At 40.7% G+C, this 27,783-nt stretch overlaps 10 protein-coding genes and 1 pseudogene across 12 annotated transcripts; 5 read left to right on the forward strand and 6 right to left on the reverse strand.

Annotated features, from left to right (window-relative positions):
• Window positions 1-726: 726 nt before the first annotated feature.
• LOC105393583 (chorion class A protein L11) lies at window positions 727-1,225 on the reverse strand. The gene is given in 1 exon segment (XM_011565368.3): window positions 727-1,225. A coding segment is annotated over 1 exon segment (477 nt). The 5' UTR covers window positions 1,204-1,225.
• Window positions 1,226-1,470: 245 nt separating this feature from the next.
• Window positions 1,471-2,186, forward strand: LOC125488582 (annotated as a pseudogene).
• Window positions 2,187-3,812: 1,626 nt separating this feature from the next.
• LOC105393586 (chorion class A protein L11) lies at window positions 3,813-4,399 on the reverse strand. The gene has a single exon (XM_038111162.2). The coding sequence runs from the start codon at window positions 4,325-4,327 to the stop codon at window positions 3,866-3,868; it is 462 nt and encodes a 153-aa protein (XP_037967090.2). The 5' UTR covers window positions 4,328-4,399; the 3' UTR covers window positions 3,813-3,865.
• A 100-nt stretch (window positions 4,400-4,499) lies between these two features.
• LOC105393582 lies at window positions 4,500-5,310 on the forward strand. Its single transcript, XM_048621838.1, has 2 exons — window positions 4,500-4,645; window positions 4,753-5,310. Exons 1-2 carry the CDS (start codon window positions 4,595-4,597, stop codon window positions 5,308-5,310), a joined length of 609 nt encoding a protein of 202 aa, XP_048477795.1. The 5' UTR covers window positions 4,500-4,594.
• A 4,961-nt stretch (window positions 5,311-10,271) lies between these two features.
• On the reverse strand, window positions 10,272-10,738 carry LOC125488419 (chorion class A protein L11-like). The gene has a single exon (XM_048622073.1). It carries the CDS (start codon window positions 10,721-10,723, stop codon window positions 10,322-10,324), a length of 402 nt encoding a protein of 133 aa, XP_048478030.1. The 5' UTR covers window positions 10,724-10,738; the 3' UTR covers window positions 10,272-10,321.
• Window positions 10,739-14,577: 3,839 nt separating this feature from the next.
• Window positions 14,578-15,341, reverse strand: LOC119690294. Its single transcript, XM_011565376.3, has 2 exons — window positions 15,254-15,341; window positions 14,578-15,159 (listed from the first exon to the last, which is right to left on the reverse strand). Exons 1-2 carry the CDS (start codon window positions 15,302-15,304, stop codon window positions 14,638-14,640), a joined length of 573 nt encoding a protein of 190 aa, XP_011563678.3. The 5' UTR covers window positions 15,305-15,341; the 3' UTR covers window positions 14,578-14,637.
• Window positions 15,342-15,555: 214 nt separating this feature from the next.
• LOC119692056 (chorion class A protein L11-like) lies at window positions 15,556-16,031 on the forward strand. The gene has a single exon (XM_038111223.2). It carries the CDS (start codon window positions 15,594-15,596, stop codon window positions 15,984-15,986), a length of 393 nt encoding a protein of 130 aa, XP_037967151.2. The 5' UTR covers window positions 15,556-15,593; the 3' UTR covers window positions 15,987-16,031.
• A 1,979-nt stretch (window positions 16,032-18,010) lies between these two features.
• On the reverse strand, window positions 18,011-18,723 carry LOC105393596. Its single transcript, XM_048621899.1, has 2 exons — window positions 18,657-18,723; window positions 18,011-18,561 (listed from the first exon to the last, which is right to left on the reverse strand). The coding sequence occupies exons 1-2, from the start codon at window positions 18,706-18,708 to the stop codon at window positions 18,011-18,013; spliced, it is 603 nt and encodes a 200-aa protein (XP_048477856.1). The 5' UTR covers window positions 18,709-18,723.
• Window positions 18,724-21,560: 2,837 nt separating this feature from the next.
• LOC105393590 lies at window positions 21,561-25,487 on the reverse strand. 3 transcript variants are annotated; one of them, XM_048622035.1, is made up of 2 exons: window positions 25,406-25,471; window positions 21,561-22,167 (listed from the first exon to the last, which is right to left on the reverse strand). In XM_048622035.1, the coding sequence occupies exons 1-2, from the start codon at window positions 25,454-25,456 to the stop codon at window positions 21,610-21,612; spliced, it is 609 nt and encodes a 202-aa protein (XP_048477992.1). In that variant the 5' UTR covers window positions 25,457-25,471; the 3' UTR covers window positions 21,561-21,609. The 3 variants fall into 3 exon arrangements, with proteins under 3 accessions (XP_048477992.1, XP_048477990.1, XP_037974911.2); XM_048622033.1 differs by lacking the exon at window positions 25,406-25,471 and adding an exon at window positions 22,265-22,327; XM_038118983.2 differs by lacking the exon at window positions 21,561-22,167 and adding an exon at window positions 24,654-25,236 and having other exon boundaries at window positions 25,406-25,487.
• LOC125488739 (chorion class A protein L11-like) lies at window positions 22,605-23,018 on the forward strand. Its single transcript, XM_048622085.1, has one exon. It carries the CDS (start codon window positions 22,605-22,607, stop codon window positions 22,995-22,997), a length of 393 nt encoding a protein of 130 aa, XP_048478042.1. The 3' UTR covers window positions 22,998-23,018.
• A 217-nt stretch (window positions 25,488-25,704) lies between the features above and the next one.
• On the forward strand, window positions 25,705-26,363 carry LOC105393591 (chorion class A protein L11-like). The gene is made up of 2 exons (XM_011565377.3): window positions 25,705-25,811; window positions 25,911-26,363. The coding sequence occupies exons 1-2, from the start codon at window positions 25,761-25,763 to the stop codon at window positions 26,310-26,312; spliced, it is 453 nt and encodes a 150-aa protein (XP_011563679.3). The 5' UTR covers window positions 25,705-25,760; the 3' UTR covers window positions 26,313-26,363.
• The last annotated feature ends 1,420 nt before the right edge of the window (window positions 26,364-27,783 follow it).

Below are 27,783 nucleotides of genomic sequence, written 5' to 3' on the forward strand. Positions count from 1 at the left end.
TACTTCAATATACGACACATATTTTTTTAAAGTTAGACATCAAGTTTATCGATGTGATACACTTAAAATCAACTATGAACTTTACCATAAATTACTACTCCAATCATCATTCCACAAATCGCAAAAGCCGAGCGATGCGGGTAGCTGGTATCTGAACTGTAAGTCCCAAACCCTGGAGAACCGAGCGAAGCGAGGTAATTTTACTGTACGAATGAATTTCACAGTAAACAAGTAGGTATATTATTACGAGAGCAGAGCATACGAGTATCATCTTTACTTTTTCTTATGCTTTTATTAATACTTACATTTACATTGGTATGCCCTGTTCGGTTTTTAAAACTAAACTAAGTAACTAAAATAAATAAAATAACCATCTAGCTGCGAGATTTCCACCCATTGAGTACAGTTTAAGTGATGTAACCAGTAGTTCAATGCGTGTCTTGTGTCCCTTTTGTCTATGCCCGTAGATATGGCACGAGCTTGAGCAATGAGCTTTTCCGAGTGGCGTATACAACGACTTTGTAATGGGCGTGTATATGAACTGTATCTTATTTTAGTGCGGCGCATCCTGACAAGTTTGACAAGTTTGTCAGGATGCGCCGCACTGTCTATTTACCCGACTGCCGAAGGAGGAGGGTAATGTTTTTTATTAAGCGAGCGTGTAATGAAAATGATTGAGATGAAAACAGAAAAAGCATAACTTAATTCAAAAGATTTTATTGTCGGTCATATAAAAATGTAGGTACCAAGTTAGTAGTAACCAAGTCCGGGGCAGGCGCAGCTGCAGATGCCGGGGTTGTTGCCCACGATGGTGACGAGGCCAGCGGCAGGGAGCTCAGCGCTGAAGGAGACAGCACCACTGGTCGGCAGGTTTCCGTTGATGTAGGTCTGTCCTCCGACTCCCAGTTGGCCAAGAGCGGCGATCTCACCGACGCCCGAGCCTCCGTATCCGCCGTAGCTTGAGGCTCCGTATGCGCCGTTTCCAATGATACCATTGTTCAGACCACCAAGGCCGAGTCCATTGTAGATTCCGCCGAGTCCGTTGAGTCCACCGCAGGACACTCCGCTAAGTCCGTTAAGTCCGCTGAGTCCACCGTATGACAGTCCACCGCAGCTGTTGATGGGCTGCTGCACACACTGGCTGTAGATGCTCTGGATGAGCAGAGCCTGAGCGCACAGGACGAAGAAAGCGAACTTGGCCATTTTCGATATATTTCCAAGGGAAAATAGAAAGTGAATTTGAAGACTAAAATGCGCACTATTTATACAAAACATTTCATTACGGATTACGACATAGCACTAGGTAAAATTTCTAGGAAATACGTGAGATAAAGCTCGAGTGAATTGATAATAGTTTATTGACCCAATAACTTTCTAATTGAATCGTTTCATCACCTGCGAAGTTTTCAGAACATATAAATATTCAATCAAGGACAAGATGGGTCATTCTTTTAACAAGAACCAATCAAGATGGTTTCAAAGACTCTTTTTGTTGCCTTCGCTGCCGTCCTCTTGGTCCAGGTAAGTTCATGAAAAAAAAATGTAGGTATCTAAACAATACAGGAATCTGTCAATAATAATTTCGGGTTATTAGAACTGATAGAACATAATTCATTCTTTCTGAACAGGCTGTCTACGGCTCGTGCGGGTGCGGCGTCAACAACTACGCCCCGCTGGTGTCAGCAGGCTGCGGCAGCAACGTCGCCTTGTCCAACGGCCTCCTGGGATCCAACCTCATCGGCCTGAACAATGGATACGGCTCTTCAGTTCTATCCAGCGGCCTCGCGTACCCTGAGAGCATTCTGAGCATCGCCAGTGGCTCCTACACCACCCCGAACGGCATCTCAGTTGTAGCTGAGAATCTGGAGCTCGGTGGAACGGTGGCAGTGTCTGGGGCTATGCCCTTCGTCGGAGCAGTCTCTATGGGCGGCGTGGCTCCCACCTCTGGTCAAGCGCAAGTCGCCTACAGCTCTGTGCCTGGTGTGGCTCTCACCGACGCTGGCTGCGGTCAGGGTATCTCTGGAGGTGTCATTGGCTCCAACATTGGCTACAACGGACTCATCGGAAACGGCATTGGTAACAACTACCTGGGCAACGGTCTGATTGGAAACAACTACCTGGGTAACAACCTGGTTGGTAACCGACTGCTCGGTAACAACATTGGCTGTGGATGTGGCTGTCAGTAAATTTCTGTTAATTTTTATGAATAAGTTTTCTAAAATGTACAAAATATAGCTTCTTCAAACCTTACCTACATTTTGCATTACTTACTACCTCACCTAAAACATTAATAAGCAGAGTGATATACAAGCATCACTGCTCTACATATTTTAAGGGCTAGATAAACGTACGAGTAAGTACGCGTACTAACGTAACTTTATTGGTATGAAGTTCTCGAATTTAATTATGTGTGATTAAAGGTGATTAACAAGCAAAGAAGTTCGTGGGGCCATAAGTAACTACGCGTACTTACTCGCACGTCTATCTGGTCCTTACGGACATTTACATACAAGTTACAGGAAAGTAATCACACTTCATTCTTCTATAACTTCACAATCTTAATACGTATAGGTGTAGATTAAATGAAGTGAAAATATAAAAAAATAAGTACATAATATAAAGTATTCTTCAGTAATCGTAACTGATATTTGAAGTTAAGCCACATATGGCACGGTCAGCCATTAATGGGTGACCGATTTCAAGTGGTTGTATTCTGCACGCTTCCGTAGTTCCGGTTGCTGCTTCGGCAGCAGTCGTTAAGCCTAGTAAGAGGCCTTCGTGCAGAATGAAAACATCTGACAGTTGGGTTGCCCACTAACCCAACAATTCTCTTAGCACAAGTTTGCCTGGGTTGGGGTTCCACCAACCAGCACTAGGCCAGCATGGTGGACTAGGCCTAAACCCCTTCCCTCATTGGAAGGAAGCTCTGTCGAAGCGTGTGTGTGTAATGATGATCCTGCCTTTTTGTCTTGGTTTAAAACTTTTCATATACATACATACCACCCTGATATAATTATTTCTGCAGAATTAAATAAAAAAATATAATGGTACGTACCTATGTTTTTTTTATTTTTCTTTCATTTTTATAAGCCACAATACGAGTACTATAATACCTAGTTTAAAATAAACTGGAGAGCCGAGCGTAGCGAGGCAATATACTTCAATATACAGACACATATTTTTTGAAAGTTAGACACCAAGTTTGTCAATGTGATACAATTCAAATCAATTATGAAATTTACCATAAATTACTACTCCAACCGTCATTCCACAAATCGCAAAAGCCGAGCGATGCGGGTAGATTTATCTGAACTGTAAGTCCCAAACCCTGGAGAGCCGAGCGAAGCGAGGTAATTTTATTGTACGAATGAATTTCACAGTAAACAAGTAGGTATATTATTACGAGAGAGCATATCATCTTTCCTTTTTCTTATGCTTTTATTAATACTTACATTTACATTGGTATGCCCTGTTCTGTTTTTAAAACTAAACTAAGTAGGTAACTAAAATAAATAAAATAACCATCTAGCTGCGAGATTTCCACCCATTGAGTACAGTTTAAGTGATGTAATCAGTAGTTCAATGCGTGTCTTGTGTCCCTTTTGTCTATGCCCGTAGATACGGCACGAGCTTGAGCAATGAGCTTTTCCGAGTGGCGTATACAACGACTTTGTAATGGGCGTGTATATGAACTGTATCTTATAGTGCGGCGCATCCTGACAAGTTTGACAAGTTTATCAGGATGCGCCGCAATGTTTATTTTATTAATCGAGCGTGTAATGAAAATGATTGAGATGAAAACAGAAAAAGCATAACTTCATTCAAAAGATTTTATTGTCGGTCATATCAAAATGTAGGTACCAAGTTAGTAGTAACCAAGTCCGGGGCAGGCGCAGCTGCAGATGCCGGGGTTGTTGCCCACGATGGTGACGAGGCCAGCGGCAGGGAGCTCAGCGCTGAAGGAGACAGCACCACTGGTCGGCAGGTTTCCGTTGATGTAGGTCTGTCCACCGACTCCCAGTTGGCCAAGAGCGGCGATCTCACCGACGCCCGAGCCTCCGTATCCGCCGTAGCTTGAGGCTCCGTATGCGCCGTTTCCAATGATACCATTGTTCAGACCACCAAGGCCGATTCCATTGATTCCATTGTAGATTCCGCCAAGTCCGTTGAGTCCACCGCAGGACACTCCGCTAAGTCCGTTAAGTCCGCTGAGTCCACCGTATGGCAGTCCACCGCAGCTGTTGATGGGCTGCTGCACACACTGGCTGTAGATGCTCTGGATGAGCAGAGCCTGAGCGCACAGGACGAAGAAAGCGAACTTGGCCATTTCGATATATTTCCAAAGGAAAATAGAAAGTGAATTTGAAAACTAATATGCGCACTATTTATACAAAACATTTCATTACGGATTACGACATAGCACTAGGTATAGTTTCTAGGAAATACGTGAGCTTTATGCTCGTGTGAATTGATAATAGTTTATTGACCCAATAACTTACTAATTGCAATGTTTCATCACCTGCGAAGTTTTCAGAACATATAAATATTCAATCAAGGACAAGATGGGTCATTCTTTTAACAAGAACCAAACAAAATGGTTTCAAAGACTCTTTTCGTTGCCTTCGCTGCCGTCCTCTTGGTCCAGGTAAGTTCATGAAAAAATATATGATGTAGCCAAACAATACAGACATCTGTTAATAATAATTTCGGGTTATTAGAACTGATAGAACATAATTCATTCTTTCTGAACAGGCTGCCTACGGCTCGTGCGGGTGCGGCGTCAACAACTACGCCCCGCTGGTGTCAGCAGGCTGCGGCAACAACCTCGCCTTGTCCAACGGCCTCCTGGGATCCAACCTCATCGGCCTGAACAATGGATACGGCTCTTCAGTTCTGTCCAGCGGCCTCGCATACCCTGAGAGCATTCTGAGCATCGCCAGTGGCTCCTACACCACCCCGAACGGCATCTCAGTTGTAGCTGAGAATCTGGAGATCGGTGGAACGGTGGCAGTGTCTGGGGCTATGCCCTTCGTCGGAGCAGTATCTATGGGCGGCGTGGCTCCCACCTCTGGTCAAGCGCAAGTCGCCTACAGCTCTGTGCCTGGTGTGGCTCTCACCGACGCTGGCTGCGGTCAGGGTATCTCTGGAGGTGTCATTGGCTCCTACATTGGCTACAACGGACTCATCGGAAACGGCATTGGTAACAACTACCTGAGCAACGGTCTGATTGGAAACAACTACCTGGGTAACAACCTGGTTGGTAACAGACTGCTCGGTAACAACATTGGCTGTGGATGTGGATGTCAGTAAATCTCTGTATTTTTATGAACAAGTTTTCAACAATGAACAAAATATAGCTTCTTGAAACCTTACCTAGATTTTTTATTATTTACTACTTCACCTAAATCATTAACTAGGAGAATGATAATAATCTCCGCTTTGTGCGTAGGTATATTATTGACATAACACTCTTAAATACGAGTAGTAGGTAGGCTGAAAGGAAGATATAAAAAAGTTATGAATATAATTGTGAAAATGTTAGGTAGGTAAGTATGTACTTAACGTATTTTCGAATAACTCCTACCATCAATAAAATACAAGGTGGTAGTTAGGTGCAATGTACCTATACAACATATAGGTATTATTATGTACTTATATGTCCATGTACATATTCTTTTAGCATTAAGTCTAACACTTACTTTCTTTGAACACTTATTTCGTCGCAGTCGTAGAACAATGACGGATCTGCAAAACAGCAACTTTACAGGAGAGCCAGTTAAAGTTTTTAAACAACGTTTTGTTCAATAAAATGAAAACGGCTGAAGGAATTGATTTGAAATTTGGTCACATTATTATACGAATGGTCTTTTGCAATATAGGCTGTATAATGAGTCTGTAATAAGTCTAGGTTTCCTGAAAAATCAGATGTGTCATTGTTCTATGGATCCAACTATGTCGCATTATATGATACGTCGTTTTTTTACGGATTATCATTGCGTATCTAATGGCGTATTATACTTTTCGTCGTTATTTTAGGGAATATTTGGAAAAATTCAATGACAGATCTTTAAAGAACCTATTTAGGAGGGTGCTGATTGCACTATATAATTTTTGTTTAGGTCTTAAATATTAAACAAAATACAATTCTTTTATAAAATGTTTTGTTAAGACCCTATTGTGTCCCATCATCAGCCAATAATCATCCAATGCTGAACATAGGCCTCTCCCAAGGAGTGCCACAACACTTGGTCCTCGGCCTTCCTCATCCAGCCACTACCAGCTAACTGCCTAAGGTTGTCCTTGTTTGTGACCCGAGAATTCGTCCACCCCAACGGTTATCGGCTCTTTGGCAGATATGGCCACTGCCACTTCAGCTTGCACATTTTGACAGCTATGTATGTCGGTAACCTTAGTCCTCAGACGGATACCCTCATTTCTGATACGATCCATCAGAGAAAGCCTAAGCATAGCTCTCTCTATAGCACGCTGAGCGACTTTAAATCGGTGGACCAGTACTACCGTCAGTGTCCACGTTTCTGCCCCATACGTGATCACTGGCAAGATGCACTGGTTGAAGAAGACTTTTGTCTTCAGGCTCTGAGGGATGGCCGAGGATAATATGTGACAGAGTTTCCCAACTCAATTGTGACCCACTGCAGGGCAAAGGTCTCTTCCTGGGTCTTCCAGATATCCCTGTCAATGATCTCCTCATTCCAGTTTCTACTAAACACGTCTAGGACATCCCGCCATCCTCTTCTGGGTCTGCCCCTGTGCCGGCGGCCGTTATCGGCTATCCATTCGGTGGCGTTTTATCCCACCTATCCGGCTGCATACGACAGACGTACGCCGCCCAGTCCCACTTCAGTTTGGCGGTCTTATCACCCACGTCGAAGGAAATCGCGCCCAAGTTATTTACTCATTGACATATTGGATTTCTTTCTCTTTCTGTAGATAGTACCAACGAGTAGGTAGGTAGATGTAGGTTGGATGAATTTTGTGGTTTTAAGGGTGGAAAGTATTGCTTAGTAGTGCATACTGTCGAAGCCTTTGGTATAGTCAATATCATCAATAAATGCAAGGTAAAGTTGTGTTTGTGGGTTAAACTCATTGAACTTATTTATTTAACTTATAATCTGGTTGAGCGTATGTTGGTGGTGGAATAACTAGGTCGGACACCGGCTCTGGTGATTCATGTTAGTTCTGCAGAGAACGGATGCGATTGTGAATTAATTTTATGAATGATTTTTACAATTGTGTGATGTCAAGCTAACGGTCTATTATAGTTTCCGAAGTCTGATTTCTCACCCTTTTTATGGAGAAGTAGGTAAGTACGTATATATTGTTAGAATTGCAGAATTTACGGAGAAATTTTCCTGAAACTAATACATGAATAAAGTGGGCTTACCTATTTTTAAAAGGGAAAGCCCCAGTATCAATAGAGTGCTGGTGATTGTGAAACAGCTGAGGAAAATGACCAGCATTCGGTTGATGTTTGGTTGATAATACAGAAACCTTATGTTTGATATGAATTCTGCGACTGACTTGGTTTGTATGTTTGTTAACTCATGAAAATCGCTGGAAAAACAGAATTCCAAACATCTAGCATGATTTTGTGCTCCCATAATTCATCACCTGCCTCTGACGGTAGGGGTGATGAACGTGGTTCTACAAAAAAAGTAGTTACATAATTTTACATTGTTTTTCAGCATATATTATTTTATTTTATTTTTATTTATTTAATAAGCTTACATATTAATTGTAGTTTTACAATGAGTCCCACAAAACTGTTTGTATACAATTTGCCTGTGGGATCGGAGTCTCTTATACTAAACAAAATACTTTTTTATGTTTTAGGTATTGTTATACATAATTGGTAATATCACAACAAATAATAAAATTATAATCTGAGGTGAACTTGTATCAAGGTAAGTTAAGCAAAAAATATTTTTTTAATTTAGTTTTAAATTTAGATAACATAGGCTCTTGTCGTATATCCTGAGGTAAACTATTAAGTAGGTACGGTATTCTTTTTTTTAGAGTTCTATCACCATAATAATTATTAACTTTAGGTACCTCAAATTTACCCTCAGATATAGACCTTGTGCCGTGTTTATGGGTAATGGGATGAAGGTAATTATTACAGGTTTTATAATTGTGAATGGCTAATAGATATTTAAATTTAACAGTGACTGGCAGAATTTTACATATTTTATACAGTTTTTTATAATTATCTTTACATTCTAATTTGGTTTTTGTATTAACTAGTAGCTTTAAAAATCGAGTCTGCAATGTTTCTAGTTTATCTAAGTAGGTTTTAAACGTTAGCCCATAACAATCAAGAGCATAATCTAAGATTGAATCGACTAAAGCAAAGTATAAACATTTTAACGTGCTAATAGGAACTTTATAACTTAAATGATAAAATTTACCTAATAATATCCTTAATTTATCGCTAATATATTCTATATGTTGAGACCATGAGAAATTATTATCAATCTTTACACCAAGGTAGGTTACACAATCTACTCTTTCAATTGGTTTACATTGACAATTAACCAAATTATAGTAGTTTTAAGGACATATTAATTAGCAAAAATCTACTCAAAAATCATAAATTTATTTATTTTCCATTGAAAATACGTAATATTATTAAAGAACAAAGACGTATCTTAAAATTATCCCAAAGAATAACGACGGTTATCTACACACGTCTACCACTTATCCATAGAACAATGACGGTTTATACAAAACACCAATAGTTAGGACATAGAATATCGTCGCATTTTAAATACCGTCACTAAATATAACAAACAAATAATATTACTTTTTTAGAACACCGTACGTAATTATAACTAACTTCTGAATGATTTTAGCGAAAATCAGGGCTTTCATTTTATTAAAACAAAGTCCCAAGAATAACGACGGATTTGAAAGACCGTCTTTTTTCTATGGGAGAAGTATGAAAAAAAAATTGCATAGAAAACAGAACTTTTAAAATAATAAATATAGCAAAAAAACAATTTAAGTACTCATTACGTGTTCCATGTGCTCCTCCATAGAACACTGACACAACAAACAAACTGTCGTGCGGGAGCGGGTTGCGGGGGGTGAGGTTCACCGCGGAACATCGACGGGACTGCACAAGCGCCCATATTCTACGCGAAAAAATCAAAACCGTCAGTGTTCGACTCTGTATTTCACTTATTATAAAAGATTTAAAAAAAAAACTCTTTTTGTATTGGTAAATAATGCAATTTTGAAGAAGAATCTGCAATAATCCGAAAATCGAAAAAAATCAGATCCGTCACTGTTCTACGACTGCGACGATTTATTTATTTTATAATATTTTGCAAAATTAAATAAATATGCCAATATATTGGTATCTATAATGTTTAATATTTTTACAAACTAATAGTTCAAAATATACTCGAGATCCGACCGTAACGAGGCAATATAGGTACTTTAAATACAGATATATTTTTCTAAAAGTTGGACACCAAGTCTACCAAGGTTAAATGATTAAAACCCTTTTTAACTATTCGATAAACAACTATACGATATAATTACCTCGCTTCGCTCGGCTCTCCAGCAGCCTTACTCCCAGCGATGAGTCGCTGAACCGATTTCGATTCGATATGAAATACGAACGCAACATCGGCCTGACATCGGCTTACTGTTTCGGCTACCGTTTAAAAAATAATCATTAGTCGTTTCTTGATATATTTTCTATATTGTATCTGGTCAGCGTGGCAGTCAAAACCGAGGTGGTGGTGCCGAATTAAACGCCTTCAATTTTTCAACTGCTTTTGAATTGTCTTTTGGTTCGGCGACTATTAATCGCTGGGAGTAAGGCGGCAGGTTTTGCAATTTTACGGTTCTGATAGCTTACATAGTTTACCTATGTAAGTTTTATATTTCCCCTTATTGCTCAGCTTTTGACATTTGTGGAATCAAGGTTTGGTATGTTAATACCTCGCTTCGCTCGGCTCTTATCTTCTTTTTGTTTTTTCCTGCTTCTTATGTTTTTTTACTAAGGTATCATTGGTATATCCCGTTCTGGATGGTAAAAAATCTAACTGCAAGGTGCAAGATTTCAACTTAGGTAAGTACACAATAATGTTTGGGTGATGTAATTAAATCAATGCGTGTCTACTGTCTAGTGTACCAAAACTGTATTCTATTTGAGTGCGGCGTATCCTGGCCAGTCTATCTATAGTCTATTTTATTAACTAAGGGAGCGGGAAAAAACGGATGAGATATAAACTGAAAAGTAGATCTTAATCAAAACATTTAATTGTCGGTCATTTGAAAATGGCTCCAGTTAGTAGTAGTAGTTGAGTCCGGGGCAGGCGCAGCTGCAGATGCCGGGGTTGTTGCCCACGATGGTGACGAGGCCAGCGGCAGGGAGCTCAGCGCTGAAGGAGACAGCACCACTGGTCGGCAGGTTTCCGTTGATGTAGGTCTGTCCTCCGACTCCCAGTTGGCCAAGAGCGGCGATCTCACCGACGCCCGAGCCTCCGTATCCGCCGTAGCTTGAGGCTCCGTATGCGCCGTAGCCGTTCCCAATGATACCATTGTTCAGACCACCAAGGCCATTGACTCCATTGTAGATTCCGCCAAGTCCGTTGTATGCACCGCAGCTGTTGACGGGCACGCACTGGCTGTAGATGCTCTGGATGAGCAGAGCTTGAGCGAACAGGAACAAGAAAGAGAATTTAGCCATTTTAATGTATTTTCAGAAAATGTCCTGAGAATGATTTTAATTTTAGATTCACTGCCTATTTATACTCGAGTGTTTCGTAATAAAAGTATTTGTATTTGTTTGTTATTAAAGTGAAAAATACGGCATTGCATGTGTGTTTACAATTTTCTTATCGTTATTGCTCTATTGACCAACAAGCCTACATTATATTTTTCTACAGACAGCATGACTCCACTACTTGATTAATTATGTAATTACTTATAGGCATGATAGTAAATTATGCAAGTACTGCTGCCGTGCCAACACACATCCTACAGACTAAGATTATAAAGGCAAAATTTTGTGAGTATGTGTGGGCGTGTGTATTTTTGTCACTTCTTCACGTCTAAACGGATTAACTGATTTTAATGAAATTCGTGGTTTGAGTTAGCTGACACCATCGATTAACACATTTTCTTCTTTTTATCGCAAAATTTCCATGGGAAAACTTTTTAAGGCAAAGTGAAGCTCGCGGAAACAGCTAGTAATCAATAAACTATCCTTTTTTAACAGCATTGCTTATCTGAAAACTGTTTGGATCTGACAACTGTTTGTCAGATACATAAACGATGCTGCTGCTTATGGATTGCTAACGTGTCAGTGGTGTTAAGGCAGCAGTGCTATAAATTCATTTAATATCCGGAAACGGCATCGGCATTGGTAGCAACTATCTCGACGGCAACGGTCTGATTGGTAACAACTACCTGGTTGGTAACAGACGGCTCGGTCAAATAGTATAATGAAAACAACATAGGTAAGTATATAAATATCAGTCTGATATAAATAAAAAAAAATAATTGATGCTCGATGCGGAGTTGATGTGTTTAGCCTTGCTTCGCTCGACTCCAGGTTTTAGACAATAGAATAGAATAGAATAGAATAGAATAATATTTATTTCAGACAAAAGTCCATAGTTGTGTTAGTAACAATTTGGCTTATTATTAGTGTTGCCACGAATAGTGAATTGGCCGAATACCGAATACCGAATATTCGGCGACACTGCCGGCCGAAGCGCCGAATATTCGGCCGCCGAATATTCGGCGCTACAACCTGTTTTTTTTGTTCCTGGAACTGGTTTGAAGAAGTCGCTACAGATTATATGAGAAATGCTAATTATTAGGAGGCAGAATGCTGTGGCAAAGATGTTGAATTTTTATTTGATAATAGTTCGCGTAGATCGGATGGCCGATTCTTACAAGTGGTGGTCAGCAAACAAAAAACAATACCCGAACCTTTTGAAATTTGCAAAAACTTATCTTTCTTCACTTGGAAGTAGCGTTTATAGTTAGAGTTTATTTTCTGAGGGTGGTTACAATGAAAAGCGCAATCGTGGGCTACCAAAAAAAGGTTTAATGCTCGTTTTTATCCAGTTAATTTTAAGTACTAAAATGTTGTGATTTGGAAATAAATACACAATTTTGATTAAAATAACAAGTCATTTTTTACATGATTTACTATTCGGTATTCGGCCCGAATAGTACCCACTATTCGGCCGAATACCGAATACTGAAAAAACTGGCCGAATAGGCCGAATACCGAATAGTTGCCGAATATTCGTGGCATCTCTACTTATTATCTAGGTTAGTTACATTATTAAATTAAAAAGAATAACATTATTACATTATTAAATTATTAAATTAAATTATTCAATGTAGACAATGCTTCGCTCTTCGCAAGGGTTATTATGTATGGCCTCGCTTCGCTCGGCTCTTTAGGGTTTAGGAAATGCCGGTGATTTTACTCATACAATTTTAGTTTTTACCTACACCTATCTCCTATAATTTTACTGTGTCCTGTCAGCACCAACTCAGAATACTGAACATAATATTTATAAACGGCCGATTGGTGTAGTGGTTAGTGACCCTGACTGCTGAGCCGAAGGTTCCGGGTTCGATTACCGGCTGGGGCAGATTTTTGTTTAAAGACAGGTATTTGTGAAGATATATCAGCAGTCCAATACCCATAACACAGGCTCTGCCTAGCTTGGGGTCGGCTGGCCATGTGTGAGATGTCCCCACATATTATTATTATTATTTATATGCACTTCGGCGGCGCGGCGTGGTAAATATTATCTTAGGTCTCCTATTTACGCCGCAGGTCGCGACCAGCGTAACGCCGTAGGCCGCGTCACGATGCTCACTATAGAAATGTACTGATGCGGTCTCCCTCACACGCCGACGTTGGCGCGTAGATGTAATGAGCATCGTGACGCGGACTACGGCGGTGACACTTGACGCGACCTACGGAGTAAATAGGAGACCCGGGCCTTACTTCCAAGTCTGTCGCGCCGCACTGGTAATGGGAGATTTTCAACCATAGACAACACCCATAGACAAAAACCGATTATAGATGGCGCTAGTAAAACTCAACAGCACTGCATTTTTTTTTGCTGGCATGGATTCCTGCCCTTTCACCCAATGCAAAAACCCAATGGATGTGAATTAAACCATATGCAATAACTAGCTGGTATATTATGCATAATATTAAGTATTAACTAGTTTAAGACAGCTTTGCACTATTTATGACATCTTCCGTCCCCTCAGAAGAATGCACCTCATAAAAAACGACAGGCCGGATGCCATCTATTGGTCGATTTTGGAACTTTTAAACGTCAAAAGAAAATCTCCCATTTAAGCGCCCCGGCGGCGCTATCCACTAATGTGCAGCTTGCCCTTATAATCAAACTAGCTGTTCCCGCGCGCTTCGCTTCGCCTTAAAAAGTTTTCCCGTGGGAATTCCGGGATAAAAAGTAGCCTATGTTCTTTCCCAGGGTCTAGACCATATGTATACCAAATTTCATTCAAATCCGTTCAGTAGTTTTGGCGTGAAAGAGTAACAGACAGACAGACAGACAGACACAGTTACTTTCGCATTTATAATATTAGTTAGGAAGGATTAGGATTAGTTAGGATAGGATTAGGATTAGGATTAGGATTTGACAAGCGAGCAACGCTAACTATGGATTGTTAATTGCTTATGTTAGATGGTGGTAGCCACTGCCAGGAGCAACTCAGAACAGTCCTAAATATTTTAAACAGTCCTCAGAGGTTGTGGGTATATATGCTGAGCACTAATCATGCCGACATTAACGGCTGGTTACGTCCATTCCAGGGTCGGTTATTCCATCCATCCTGCCTACCACCTATGCTTCTACCTATACAGGCATACGCTTTTACCCGTGAAAACGCTGACCTAAGGGATTATATTCAGGGCAGTATTTTTATTTGATTTTTATATATTTTTTATCATTTGAATTAGGTACCTAGTACCTACCTAGATACAGGCATTTTTCCTACTTTATTCTTTATGGTAAATTACTCCAATTTGTCTTGTGTATAATCATTAAACTAATTATAGTAAGTTGTAAATATATTTTTTTAAATCCTTTATTGCACAAATATATAATTAAGTGTACAAAGGGTGGACTTAATGCTAAAAGCATTTTCTACCAGTATCAATTCTATCTTTAATTTTAATGTAAATAGTGTAAATATTATTATGACTTGATCATATTTACCATATGATATGTTTTATATAGACGGCTGAATGGTGTAGTGGTTAGTGACCCTGACTGCTATTCCGAAGGTCCCGGGTTCGATTCCCGGCTGGGGCAGATATTTGTTTAAAGACAGATATTTGTACTCAGGTCTTGGGTGTTGATATTTATATTTAGTATCTATCTATCTATGTATTTGTGTAGATATATCAGCTGTCCGACACCCATAACACAGGTTCTGCCTAGCTTGGGGTCGGATGGCCGTGTGTGAGATGTCCCCACATATTTATTTATTTATTTATTTATTTTAAAGAGGTTAAGGAATGACAAGCATATTATATTAAGTTCCAAGAATTTATTGTTTTGGGTTTCATAAAGAGCTGATGAGAAATCGGTTCATTTACTGACATCCACATCCACAGCCAATGTTGTTACCGAGCAGTCTGTTACCAACCAGACCGTTGCCCAGGTAGTTGTTTCCAATGCCGTTTCCAATGAGTCCGTTGTAGCCAATGTTGGGGCCAACACCAGAGATACCCTGACCGCAGCCAGCGCCAGTGAGGGCCACACCAGGCACAGAGCTGTAGGCGACTTGCGCTTGACCAGAGGTGGGAGCCACGCCGCCCATAGAGACTGTTCCGACGAAGGGCATAGCCCCAGACACTGCCACCGTTCCACCGAGCTCCAGATTCTCAGCCACAACTGAGATGCCGTTCGGTGTGGTGTAGGAGCCACTGGCGATGCTCAGAATGCTCTCAGGGTACGCGAGGCCGCTGGACAGAACTGAAGAGCCGTATCCATTGTTCAGGCCGATGAGGTTGGATCCCAGGAGGCCGTTGGACAAGGCGAGGTTGTTGCCGCAGCCTGCTGATACCAGCGGGGCGTAGTTGTTGACGCCGCACCCGCACGAGCCGTAGACAGCCTGTTCAGAAATAAACCATTTAGTTGTACTTATCAGTTCTAACTATCCTAAATTATTATTTACAAACGCCTGTATAGTTTTTTCGTGAACTTACCTGGACCAAGAGGACGGAAGCGAAGGCAACGAAAAGAGTCTTTGAAACCATTTTTATTAGTTCTTGTTGAAAGAATGACTCACCTTGACATTGAATTAGTATTTATATGCTTGGTAAGCTACATAGGTGATGAAACCTTGCAGTTAGTAAGTTATTGGGTCAATAAACTAATATCTATCATTCTAGCTTTATCTCACGTACTTCCGCAAAACAGTAACTAGTACTTAGTGCGTACATAACAATGTCATAATCCGTACTAAAGTACCGGTATACCTAGTATAAATAGTGCGTGTATTTGTTTTAAAATTTATTCTCAAGCCTCCCTTGAAAACATATCAAAATGTCCAAGTTCACTGTCTTGTTCCTGTTCGCTCAGGCTCTGCTCATCCAGAGAATCTACAGCCAGTGCGTGCCCGTCAACAGCTGCGGTGGACTGCCATACGGTGGACTTGGAGGAGTCTACAGTGGACTCAACGCTGGTGGTATCATTGGGAACGGCTACGGCGCATACGGAGCCTCAAGCTACGGCGGATACGGAGGCTCGGGCGTCGGTGAGATCGCCGCTCTTGGCCAACTGGGAGTCGGAGGACAGACCTACATCAACGGAAACCTGCCGACCAGTGGTGCTGTCTCCTTCAGCGCTGAGCTCCCTGCCGCTGGCCTCGTCACCATCGTGGGCAACAACCCCGGCATCTGCAGCTGCGCCTGCCCCGGACTCAACTACTACTACTAACTGGAGCCATTTTCATATGACCGACAATTAAATCTTTTGAGTTAAGTTCGGCTTTTTCTATTTTCATCCCAATAATATTATTACACGCTCGCATTATCATATAGACGAGAGAGACTGGCCAAGATACGTCGCACTCAAATAAAATACAATTTATATGTTTATCTCACTCGGGAAAGCTCGTTTCTTGCCATATCTACGGGCATAGCCAAAAGGGACACAAGACTGATCTACTGATTACATCACTGAAACTGTACTAATTTGTATATGCGTTTTATTTGATGTTTATTGTTTATTAATTATCGCGCGGCCGCTTCCAGGTCGTCCCAGCCGAGACCAGTTGATGCAGCTTCCGCCTCAACTGACCGCCTCCAGGTGGTACGGGGGTGGCCCGGCCTTCTCTTCCCCTTCGCTGTTCGCTTCGCTTCTATTTCAACCCTTGTTTGGACAGGTGATTGTCTGGTCTCCGCAGCACATGCCCAATCCAGCGCCATTTCCTGAGTAGGATCTCCTTGTCAATGGGTGTCTGGTCAGCCATCTCCCACAGTCTTGCGTTAGATATATTATGGTTCATGGCCAGTAGATCCCCAGTGTGCGCCTCAGTCACATTTGTTCACGAACACCTGAAGTCTACTGGTTACTTCATTCTTAACGAGTCATGTCTCGCACCCGTACAGGAGGACTGACTTGACATTGGAGTTAAAAACTCTGATCTTGGTACGCCGAGTGATGATGTGAGACGTCCAAACAGGCTTCAGTTGCGCATATGCAGCTCGGGCTTTGTTGATGCGTACTTCTTCTACTTCTACAGCCTCCGCTCCACCCAGAAAAAAAACTAAATTACCTACAAAAAAAAAAACTTAACTTAGGCTTAAAAATATAAGAATTGTAATTTGTTTTTAGTTCAGTGTAGTTGATATAATATAAGCATTGGTGTCTGTACTAGGTCAGACCTGCATGATAGATACCAGATGTTCACAAACATTGGTTAGAAACGTTTTAAATTAAGACACGTTGTAAATGATTAAATAGGTGGAAATCTCGTAGCTAAATGGTAAAACAGAACAGGGTATACCAATGATAACCTTAGTAGACAAGCATAAGAAGAAGGAAAGAACACAAAGAAGATGAACTCTTATATAGCTACTTGTTTTCTGTGAAATTCATTCGTACAATATTACCTCGCTTCGCTCGGCTCTCCAGGGTTTGGGACATACAGTTCAGATAGATTTTCCCTCATCGCTCGGATTATCAATTTTTGAAATGGTGGTTTGAGTAGTAATGCCTCGCTTCACTCGCCTCTTTTGTTTATCGTAAAGTTCATACTTAGTTGAATTTAATTATATCACATTATTTTATACAGGGCTATTGGTAAGTAGACCAGATCCTTTCAGGAGATGATAGAGGAAAGCATTTCCAGTCGATTGAACCCAATAATGCATTATCCTAAACTTAACCATTTCTAAGATATTTAACATCTAAGGTTTTTTTAATTTATTGCCAAAATTTTATGATTTAAACCAAAAATAAAAAAAACTACCCACATTTCTATATTTTTTTTGGTTGTTTTGCATAAGTAACACCTTAATAAACTAATAAAATAATCAAATGTGCATTATTCGAATTAAATTGCAACTATTTACCTATATACCTATTTTTGAACTAAGTACCTATTAGGCAAACACTTAACTATCGGTCTAACAAAAATTCAAAATTAAAAAATCCAATGACTGACCACGACTACGAAGAATACGTTACATGACATATTCAAGTTTACATGAATATTTTTTTAAGTAGGTATATTCCCTTCATTGAATAAGTATTATAACACCCTGTTTTATACATATTTTCCGAACTCCTGTATGCACATGTTTCTATACTATAGACAAACAGAACGGTGACGATTATTGTTGATTAATGTTTATATGATTAATGTATATATGTTTTAGGTCAGGAGGTAAGTAATAAGAAATCTAGATAAAGTTTCAAGAAGCTATATTTTTCATTTTCGAAAACTTGACAGAAATTTACTGACATCCACATCCGCAGCCAATGTTGTTACCGAGTAGTCTGTTACCAACCAGGTTGTTACCCAGGTAGTTGTTTCCAATCAGACCATTGCTCAAGTAGTTGTTACCAATTCCGATGAGTCCGTTATAGCAAATGTTGGAGCCAATGACGCCTCCAGAGATACCCTGACCGCAGCCAGCGTCGGTGAGAGCCACACCAGGCACAGAGCTGTAGGCGACTTGCGCTTGACCAGAGGTGGGAGCCACGCCGCCCATAGAGACTGCTCCGACGAAGGGCATAGCCCCAGACACTGCCACCGTTCCACCGAGCTCCAGATTCTCAGCCACAACTGAGATACCGTTCGGGGTGGTGTAGGAGCCACTGGCGATGCTCAGAATGCTCTCAGGGTACGCGAAGCCGCTGGACAGAACTGAAGAGCCGTATCCATTGTTCAGTCCGATGAGGTTGGATCCCAGGAGGCCGTTGGACAAGGCGAGGTTGTTGCCGCAGCCTGCTGACACCAGCGGGGCGTAGTTGTTGACGCCGCACCCGCACGAGCCGTAGGCAGTGTTCAGAAATAAACCATTTAGTTGTACTTATCAGTTCTAACAATCCTAAATTATTATTTACAAACGCCTGTGTTATAGTTTTTTCGTGAACTTACCTGGACCAAGAGGACGGAAGCGAAGGCAACGAAAAGAGTCTTTGAAACCATTTTTATTAGTTCTTGTTGAAAGAATGACTCACCTTGACATTGAATTAGTATTTATATGCTTGGTAAGCTACATAGGTGATGAAACCTTGCAGTTAGTAAGTTATTGGGTCAATAAACTAATATCTATCATTCTAGCTTTATCTCACGTACTTCCGCAAAACATTAACAAGTACTTAGTGCGTACATAACAATTTCATAATCCGTACTAAAGTACCGGTATACCGAGTATAAATAGTGCGTGTATTTGTTTTAAAATTTATTCTCAAGCCTCCCTTGAAAGAATATCAAAATGTCCAAGTTCACTGTCTTTTTCCTGTTCGCTCAGGCTCTGCTCATCCAGAGCATCTACAGCCAGTGCGTGCCCGTCAACAGCTGCGGTGGACTGCCATACGGTGGACTTGGCGGAGTCTACAGTGGACTCAACGCTGGTGGTATCATTGGGAACGGCTACGGTGCATACGGTGCCTCAAGCTAAGGCGGATACGGAGGCTCGGGCGTCGGTGAGATCGCCGCTCTTGGCCAACTGGGAGTCGGAGGACAGACCTACATCAACGGAAACCTGCCGACCAGTGGTGCTGTCTCCTTCAGCGCTGAGCTCCCTGCCGCTGGCGTCGTCACCATCGTGGGCAACAACCCCGGCATCTGCAGCTGCGCCTGCCCCGGACTCAACTACTACTACTAACTGGAGCCATTTTCATATGACCGACAATTACCTAAATCTTTTGAGTTAAGTTCGGCTTTTTCTATTTTCATCCCAATAATTTTATTACACGCTCGCATTATCATATAGACGCTAAGACTGGCCAAGATACGTCACACTCAAATAAAATACAGTTTATATGTTTATCTAACTCGGGAAAGCTCGTTTCGTGCCATATCTAGGGCATAGACAAAAGGGACACAAGACTGATGTACTGATTACATCACTGAAACTGTACTAATTTGTATATGTGTTTTATTTGATGTTTATTGTTTATTAATTATTAATTAATGAATAAAAAAAACTAAATTGATGATGATTATGAAATCCTCTTATCCCTCATCAGGGACATAGAGCTCGAAGAAAGGATTTCCACTTCTCCCGATCCTGCGCGGCATCTTCCAGGTCGGCCCAGCCGAGACCAGTTGATGCAGCCTCCGCCTCAACTGACCGCCTGCAGGTGGTACGGGGGCGGCCCGGCCTTCTCTTCCCCTTCGCTTGCCATTTCAACCCTTGTTTGGACAGGTGATTGTCTGGTCTCCGCAGCACATGCCCAATCCAGCGCCATTTCCTGAGTAGGATCTCCTTGTCAATGGGTGTCTGGTCAGTCATCTCCCACAGTCTTGCGTTAGATATGGTTCATGGCCAGTAGATCCCCAGTATGCGCCTCAGACATTTGTTCACGAACACCTGAAGTTTACTGGTTACTTCATTCTTAACGAGTCGTGTCTCGCACCCGTACAGGAGGACTGACTTGACATTGGAGTTAAAAACTCTGATCTTGGTACGCCGAGTGATGATGCGAGACGTCCAAACAGGCTTCAGTTGCGCATATGCAGCTCGGGCTTTGTTGATGCGTACTTCTACATCCGCCTCCGCTCCGCCCAGAAATAAAACTAAAAAAACTAAATTACAAAAAAAAACTTAACTTAGGCTTAAAAACATAAGAATTGTAATTTGTTTTTAGTTCAGTGTAGTTGATATAATATAGGCATTGGTGTCTGTACTAGGTCAGACCGCATGATAGATACCAGATGTTCACAAACATTGGTTAGAAAAGTTTTAAATTAAGACACGTTGTAAATGATTAAATAGGTGGAAATATCGTAGCTAAATGGTAAAACAGAACAGGGTATACCAATGATAACCTTAGTAGACAAGCATAAGAAGAAGGAAAGAACACAAAGAAGATGAACTCTTATATACCTACTTGTTTTCTGTGAAATTCATTCGTACAATATAATTACCTCGCTTCGCTCGGCTCTCCAGGGTTTGGGACATACAGTTCAGATAGATTTTCCCTCATCGCTCGGATTTTCAATTTTTGGAATGGTGGTTTGAGTAGCAATGCCTCGCTTCACTCGCCTCTTTTGTTTATAAATCGTAAAGTTCATACTTAGTTGAATATAATTATATCACATTATTTTATACAGGGTTATTGGTAAGTAGACCAGATCCTTTCAGGAGGTGATAGAGGAAAGCATTTCCAGTCGATTGAACCCATTAATAATAATGCATTATCCTAAACTTAAGCATTTCTAAGATATTTAATATTTAAGGTTTTTTGAATTTTTTTCCAAAATTTTATGCTTAAAACCGAAAATAAAAAAATTTGCCACATTTCTATATATATTTTTTGGTTATTTTGCATGAGTAACACCTTAATTATAATTAATTAGTAACATTATTGGGTTCAATCGACTGGAAATGCCTTCCTCTATCACCTCCTGAAAGGATCTGGTCTACTTACCAATATCCCTGTATACTGGGTGTCCAACTTTTAGAAAAATATGTATCTGTATTTGTTATAGTTATGTTGCCCCGCTACGCTCGGCTCTCCAGTTTATTTTGAACTATGTACCTATTAGGCAAACACTTAACTATCGGTCTACCAAAAATTCAAAATTTAATAATCCAATGACTGACCACGCACGCTACGAAGAATACGTTACATGACATATTCAAGTTTACATGAATATTTTTTTTTTAAGTAGGTTTATTCCCTTCATTGAATAAGTATTATAACACCCTGTTTTATACATATTTTCCGAACTCCTGTATGCACATGTTTCTATACTATAGACATACATAACGGTGATACTTATTGTTGATTAATGTTTTAGGTCAGGAGGTAAGTAATAAGAAATCAAGATAAAGTTTCAAGAAGCTATATTTTTCATTTTCGAAAACTTGACAGAAATTTACTGACATCCACATCCGCAGCCAATGTTGTTACCGAGCAGTCTGTTACCAACCAGGTTGTTACCAAGGTAGTTGTTTCCAATCAGACCGTTGCTCAGGTAGTTGTTACCAATGCCGTTTCCGATGAGTCCGTTGTAGCCAATGTTGGAGCCAATGACACCTCCAGAGATACCCTGACCGCAGCCAGCGTCGGTGAGGGCCACACCAGGCACAGAGCTGTAGGCGACTTGCGCTTGACCAGAGGTGGGAGCCACGCCGCCCATAGAGACTGCTCCGACGAAGGGCATAGCCCCAGACACTGCCACCGTTCCACCGAGCTCCAGATTCTCAGCCACAACTGAGATGCCGTTCGGGGTGGTGTAGGAGCCACTGGCGATGCTCAGAATGCTCTCAGGGTATGCGAGGCCGCTGGACAGAACTGAAGAGCCGTATCCATTGTTCAGGCCGATGAGGTTGGATCCCAGGAGGCCGTTGGACAAGGCGAGGTTGTTGCCGCAGCCTGCTGACACCAGCGGGGCGTAGTTGTTGACGCCGCACCCGCACGAGCCGTAGACAGCCTGTTCAGAAATAAACCATTTAGTTGTACTTATCAGTTCTAACAATCCTAAATTATTATTTACAAACGCCTGTATTATAGTTTTTTCGTGAACTTACCTGGACCAAGAGGACGGAAGCGAAGGCAACGAAAAGAGTATTTGAAACCATTTTTATTAGTTCTTGTTGAAAGAATGACTCACCTTGACATTGAATTAGTATTTATATGCTTGGTAAGCTACATAGGTGATGAAACCTTGCAGTTAGTAAGTTATTGGGTCAATAAACTAATATCTATCATTCTAGCTTTATCTCACGTACTTCCGCAAAACAGTAACTAGTACTTAGTGCGTACATAACAATGTCATAATCCGTACTAAAGTAACGGTATACCGAGTATAAATAGTGCGTGTATTTGTTTTAAAATTTATTCTCAAGCCTCCCTTGAAAACATATCAAAATGTCAAAGTTCACTGTCTTGTTCCTGTTTGCTCAGGCTCTGCTCATCCAGAGCATCTACAGCCAGTACGTGCCCGTCAACAGCTGCGGTGGACTGCCATACGGTGGACTTGGCGGAGTCTACAGTGGACTCAACGCTGGTGGTATCATTGGGAACGGCTACGGCGCATACGGAGCCTCAAGCTACGGCGGATACGGAGGCTCGGGCGTCGGTGAGATCGCCGCTCTGGGCCAACTGGGAGTCGGAGGACAGACCTACATCAACGGAAACCTGCCGACCAGTGGTGCTGTCTCCTTCAGCGCTGAGCTCCCTGCCGCTGGCCTCGTCACCATCGTGGGCAACAACCCCGGCATCTGCAGCTGCGCCTGCCCCGGACTCAACTACTACTACTAACTCGAGCCATTTTGATATGACCGAAAATTAAATATTTTGATTTAAGTTGTGGTTTTTCTGTTTTCAACTCAACCATTTTGATAATAAGCTATACGTCACTCGGGAAAGCTCATTTCTTGCCAGGCCTACGGGCAATTGACGGACATAGAGAAAAGGGACACCAGATACGCATTGATCTAATTACATCACCCAAACTGTACCTATATTATACTCAATACGTGTAAATCTTGTAGCTAGATGGTATAAAAGAACGGGTATACCTTAGTAGAACTCGTTGTTAACTCATCAATAAATTGATTACTGTGAGATTTTCATTTGTATATTATTGCTACCGCGCTTCACTCGGCTCTCCAGGGTTTTAAATTTACGGTTCAGATAGATTTCCGGAATTATTGCTCCGGCAGTAATGCTTCAATCGGCTCTTTTATTTTCAAATAGTAGTTCTTCTTTATTTTGAACTGTTGGTAATGAACTTGAAGAATTATTATAAAATAAAACATAGGTAGACTATAATACAATGTATTGTTTTTCGGACACGACAAACTTTAAGGGTGGATTCTACGAGTAATTTCATCGATAAAACACCCCCATTTATGTGGGGTCCAATCTCAATATTCTAGAAATGGCGGCCATTTATAGTATTAGATACTGTTTAGTTTTCATAAAAAATCATATCTTGAGATTTAAATGCCTTATGAGCCTTACGGACATGAAATAAAATGATTTAATCCGCAACAAGTCATCTCTATCCAATAAAAATATCCAAAACTGATAAAAAGTTACAAAAAATAAGTAAAAAGTACCTAATCTAGTTTTTTTGACAAAAAAAAACCAAAAATTTTATTTACTTGAATTACAATACAATCCTTTTCAAATGCACCAAAACAGAAAAAATACAAAAAAAGCTTAAAAATAAAAACAGTACAAAAAGGCTTGCTTATTGCTTATACCAATCTCTACCAGACAACCTTACTTTGAAAATTGCCCCCCTTTAATGGTATTTTTATGTATTTTTACCCGACTGCCGAAGGAGGAAGGTATTTAAAAAAAAAGTATTTGAAATAAGCTAAACAATGATACCAAAACCGTACACGTAGAGGCATGCATACGGAGAGGTATGTACGTAGAGGCAGTAAAGAATTATTGAAAGTTCAAAACACACCTAACGGAGCTCATGTAAGTTGGTTTCATTTACAATCAGACCTCTTTCACTCAATGGATTGCTACCTGAGCTGAGGCACACGTTAGGTGTGTTTTAAACTTTCAATACTTGATGACGCAGTGGCATTGAAAGGCATTTTTTAATGCCAAAGTCCCGGTCTGCGTAGACCAAATTGATGGTGATATATCCACGTCCGCGTGGTTTTATGATGGTAGGAGTTATTCGAGAATACTTTTAGTTATAGGTATTTAGATTACTTAATTCATTTTTAATAATTATCTTCCCTTCATTGAATAAGTTCCTACTCGTATTATATGTGTAATGTACAACAATGAAGAACTGAAAATGATCTAATAATACCCCGGTAGTTTCCGTACACTTGTATGCAAATGTCTGTAATAGACGTAGAGAGCGGTGATTATCACTCTGCTGATGAATGTTTTAGGCTTGGTAGTAAGTAATAAGAAATGAAGGTAAGGTTTCAAGAAGCTATATTTTTCATTTTCGAAAACTTGTTACAGAAATTTACTGACATCCACATCCACAGCCGATGTTGTTACCGAGCAGTCTGTTACCAACCAGGTTGTTACCCAGGTAGTTGTTTCCAATCAGACCGTTGCTCAGGTAGTTGTTACCAATGCCGTTTCCGATCAGTCCGTTGTAGCCAATGTTGCAGCCAACACCAGAGATACCCTGACCGCAGCCAGCGCCAGTGAGAGCCACACCAGGCACAGAGCTGTAGGCGACTTGCGCTTGACCAGAGGTGGGAGCCACGCCGCCCATAGAGACTGCTCCGACGAAGGGCATAGCCCCAGACACTGCCACCGTTCCACCGAGCTCCAGATTCTCAGCCACAACTGAGATGCCGTTCGGGGTGGTGTAGGAGCCACTGGCGATGCTCAGAATGCTCTCAGGGTATGCGAGGCCGCTGGACAGAACTGAGGAGCCGTATCCATTGTTCAGGCCGATGAGGTTGGATCCCAGGAGGCCGTTGGACAAGGCGAGGTTGTTGCCGCAGCCTGCTGACACCAGCGGGGCGTAGTTGTTGACGCCGCACCCGCACGAGCCGTAGGCAACCTAAAATTTTATGTCAATGTTATAAAATGTATATTTTATTAAATTATGTATAACCTAATAAAGAATGTACCTACCTATATTTTAATGTACGCATTACGTCTCTTTTGAGTTAGCAAAGTAAAGGTTTTTTAGAAAATCTTTAAAACTAAAATGTATAATGACAATTTACCTGAATCAGCAAGGCCGAGGCAAGGACTGAGAAAAGAGCCATGGACGCCATTTTTGTTCAAACTGAAAAGTTAATTGACCTACTATGGGATCACTCACGTTTATATATTAATGCGCTTTCATAACAGCTATCAATACGTACCTATACTTCTAACAGGTGCCTACGCCTCTTGGTTAATAATGATAAGAACTTTGTTATTGGTAGTACGCGGTCGCGTAATACAAAGTTTTCCAACTGAAAGGAAATACTTACAATGTTTCTGTAAATTGACACACATTTCGTAATTATTAGGTATAAATACTGTGCACTTTGGATTCAAACTCATTCTCAGGACATCTTCTGAAAATATATCAAAATGGCCAAATTCGCTTTCTTGTTTCTGTGCGCCCAGGCTCTCCTTATCCAGGTTTGTTAAATATTCTTTTCAAAATGACGAAGAAACTCATTCAATTTATAACCAATTGAAGATCGTGAGTCAATTCTTATACTTTTTCTTATATTCCAGAGCATCTACGGTCAGTGTGTGCAGCAGCCAATCAACAGCTGCGGTGGACTGTCATACGGTGGACTCAGCGGACTTAACGGACTTAGCGGAGTGTCCTGCGGTGGACTCAACGGACTCGGCGGAATCTACAATGGAATCGGCCTTGGTGGTCTGAACAATGGTATCATAAACAACGGCGCATACGGAGCCTCAAGCTACGGCGGATACGGAGGCTCGGGCGTCGGTGAGATCGCCGCTCTTGGCCAACTGGGAGTCGGAGGACAGACCTACATCAACGGAAACCTGCCGACCAGTGGTGCTGTCTCCTTCAGCGCTGAGCTCCCTGCCGCTGGCCTCGTCACCATCGTGGGCAACAACCCCGGCATCTGCAGCTGCGCCTGCCCCGGACTTGGTTACTACTAAATTTCTCTTGTTTGAATACTTCTACGACCAAATAAACATCTGAGTCAACTATAACATCATTATTTTCTTTAATAAAATTAATTCTTTCGGCGCCACCGCAGCAGGCATGTTGAGGCCGAGGCAGTGATGACAGCTAGAATGACCTGGTTAGGTACACTAGAAACCAACTAACCTTTAAAATTATTATAATTCATCTTTCTTCTTGTTCTTCACGAATGACTTACAATTATAAACGAATCGGGGTTACCAACTTGGGAGTAGTAACAAGCATTTTTACCTACATAATAGAAGAATATTCATTTGATTTTCATCCCAATGTACTATTTAATACGCAATGTATCATCTAAGCGTGGTCAGCATCCCTTCGTCCGGCGCAGGAAGCCGTGTTGTGCAGGCGCTCCGAAATAGCCAGGTAACGGACTTTTTTTTGTTTATACGGAATTGACTAGCATAAAATTCATATTTTTTAGCAGTTTTTGTTTAATAAAAATAGATTTAGAATTTGTTTAGTTACATTATGATTAATTTTATAAAAATGGAGCAGTTTATTTTTACGAAATTTTATTTTAAAAAACTATCCTATGGGGTTTGTTGTAACAGCTTTACGGGGCTAGTTGTAACATGTTACAACTTACCCCTTATGTATATATTAGTTATGAAATTACGCGGATGTAAGTACTTAAATTTATTCTTTTAGTATAGTTATACATAACTATAACGAAAAATAATAAAAATTAAAAGATTTTGCGGCTTTTCGTACCCTGATTTTATTTTCTAAGACTTCAGCAGAGGCCAGTTCGTAAACATCTTGACTTTGGGTATAGCACATGTACATTTTATTTAAATTTATTCTTTTAGTATTTTGAATAGTTTTTCGTTTAATTTCTTTAATTTTATTTTAGAATTAGACACTACAAAATAAAATCTACATGTGCTATATCCAAAGTCAAGATGTTTACGAACTGGCCTCTGCTGAAGTCTTAGAAAATAAAATCAGGGTACGAAAAGCCGCAAAATCTTTTAATTTTTGTTATTTTTCGTTACATGTATAACTATACTAAAACTGTGGAGGCCCTATGCTCCTCGTGAGTTAGAGGAAATAATGATGATACTAAAAGAATAAATTTAAGTACTTACATCCGCGTAATTTCATAACTAATATATACATAAGGGGTAAGTTATAACATGTTACAACTAGCCCCGTAAAGCTGTTACAACAAACCCCATAGAATAGTTTTTAAAAATAAAATTTCGTAAAAATAAACTGCTCAATTTTTATAAAATTAAAATGAATTATAATGTAACTAAACAAATTCTAAATCTATTTTTATTAAACAAAAACTGCTAAACAATATGAATTTTATGCTAGTCAATTTCGTATAAACAAAAAAAAGTCCGTTACCTGGCTATTTCGGAGCGCCTGCACAACACGGCTTCCTGCGCCGGACGAAGGGATGCTGACCATGCTTAG

The sequence above is a fragment of the Plutella xylostella genome, chromosome 2, assembly GCF_932276165.1.
Source record: "Plutella xylostella chromosome 2, ilPluXylo3.1, whole genome shotgun sequence".
NCBI classification, from domain to species: domain Eukaryota; kingdom Metazoa; phylum Arthropoda; class Insecta; order Lepidoptera; family Plutellidae; genus Plutella; species Plutella xylostella.

Coding starts and splice junctions, on each gene's coding strand:
- LOC105393586 (XM_038111162.2), bottom strand. CDS start 4,327: ATGGCCAAGTTCGCTTTCTTCGTCCTGTGCGCTCAGGCTCTGCTCATC.
- LOC105393582 (XM_048621838.1), top strand. CDS start 4,595: ATGGTTTCAAAGACTCTTTTCGTTGCCTTCGCTGCCGTCCTCTTGGTC. Junction 4,646..4,752: donor CTGCCGTCCTCTTGGTCCAG/GTAAGTTCATGA, acceptor CTTTCTGAACAG/GCTGCCTACGGCTCGTGCGG.
- LOC125488419 (XM_048622073.1), bottom strand. CDS start 10,723: ATGGCTAAATTCTCTTTCTTGTTCCTGTTCGCTCAAGCTCTGCTCATC.
- LOC119690294 (XM_011565376.3), bottom strand. CDS start 15,304: ATGGTTTCAAAGACTCTTTTCGTTGCCTTCGCTTCCGTCCTCTTGGTC. Junction 15,160..15,253: donor CTTCCGTCCTCTTGGTCCAG/GTAAGTTCACGA, acceptor ATTTCTGAACAG/GCTGTCTACGGCTCGTGCGG.
- LOC119692056 (XM_038111223.2), top strand. CDS start 15,594: ATGTCCAAGTTCACTGTCTTGTTCCTGTTCGCTCAGGCTCTGCTCATC.
- LOC105393596 (XM_048621899.1), bottom strand. CDS start 18,708: ATGGTTTCAAAGACTCTTTTCGTTGCCTTCGCTTCCGTCCTCTTGGTC. Junction 18,562..18,656: donor TTCCGTCCTCTTGGTCCAGG/TAAGTTCACGAA, acceptor TATTTCTGAACA/CTGCCTACGGCTCGTGCGGG.
- LOC125488739 (XM_048622085.1), top strand. CDS start 22,605: ATGTCAAAGTTCACTGTCTTGTTCCTGTTTGCTCAGGCTCTGCTCATC.
- LOC105393590 (XM_048622035.1), bottom strand. CDS start 25,456: ATGGCGTCCATGGCTCTTTTCTCAGTCCTTGCCTCGGCCTTGCTGATT. Junction 22,168..25,405: donor CCTCGGCCTTGCTGATTCAG/GTAAATTGTCAT, acceptor ATTTCTGAACAG/GCTGTCTACGGCTCGTGCGG.
- LOC105393591 (XM_011565377.3), top strand. CDS start 25,761: ATGGCCAAATTCGCTTTCTTGTTTCTGTGCGCCCAGGCTCTCCTTATC. Junction 25,812..25,910: donor CCCAGGCTCTCCTTATCCAG/GTTTGTTAAATA, acceptor CTTATATTCCAG/AGCATCTACGGTCAGTGTGT.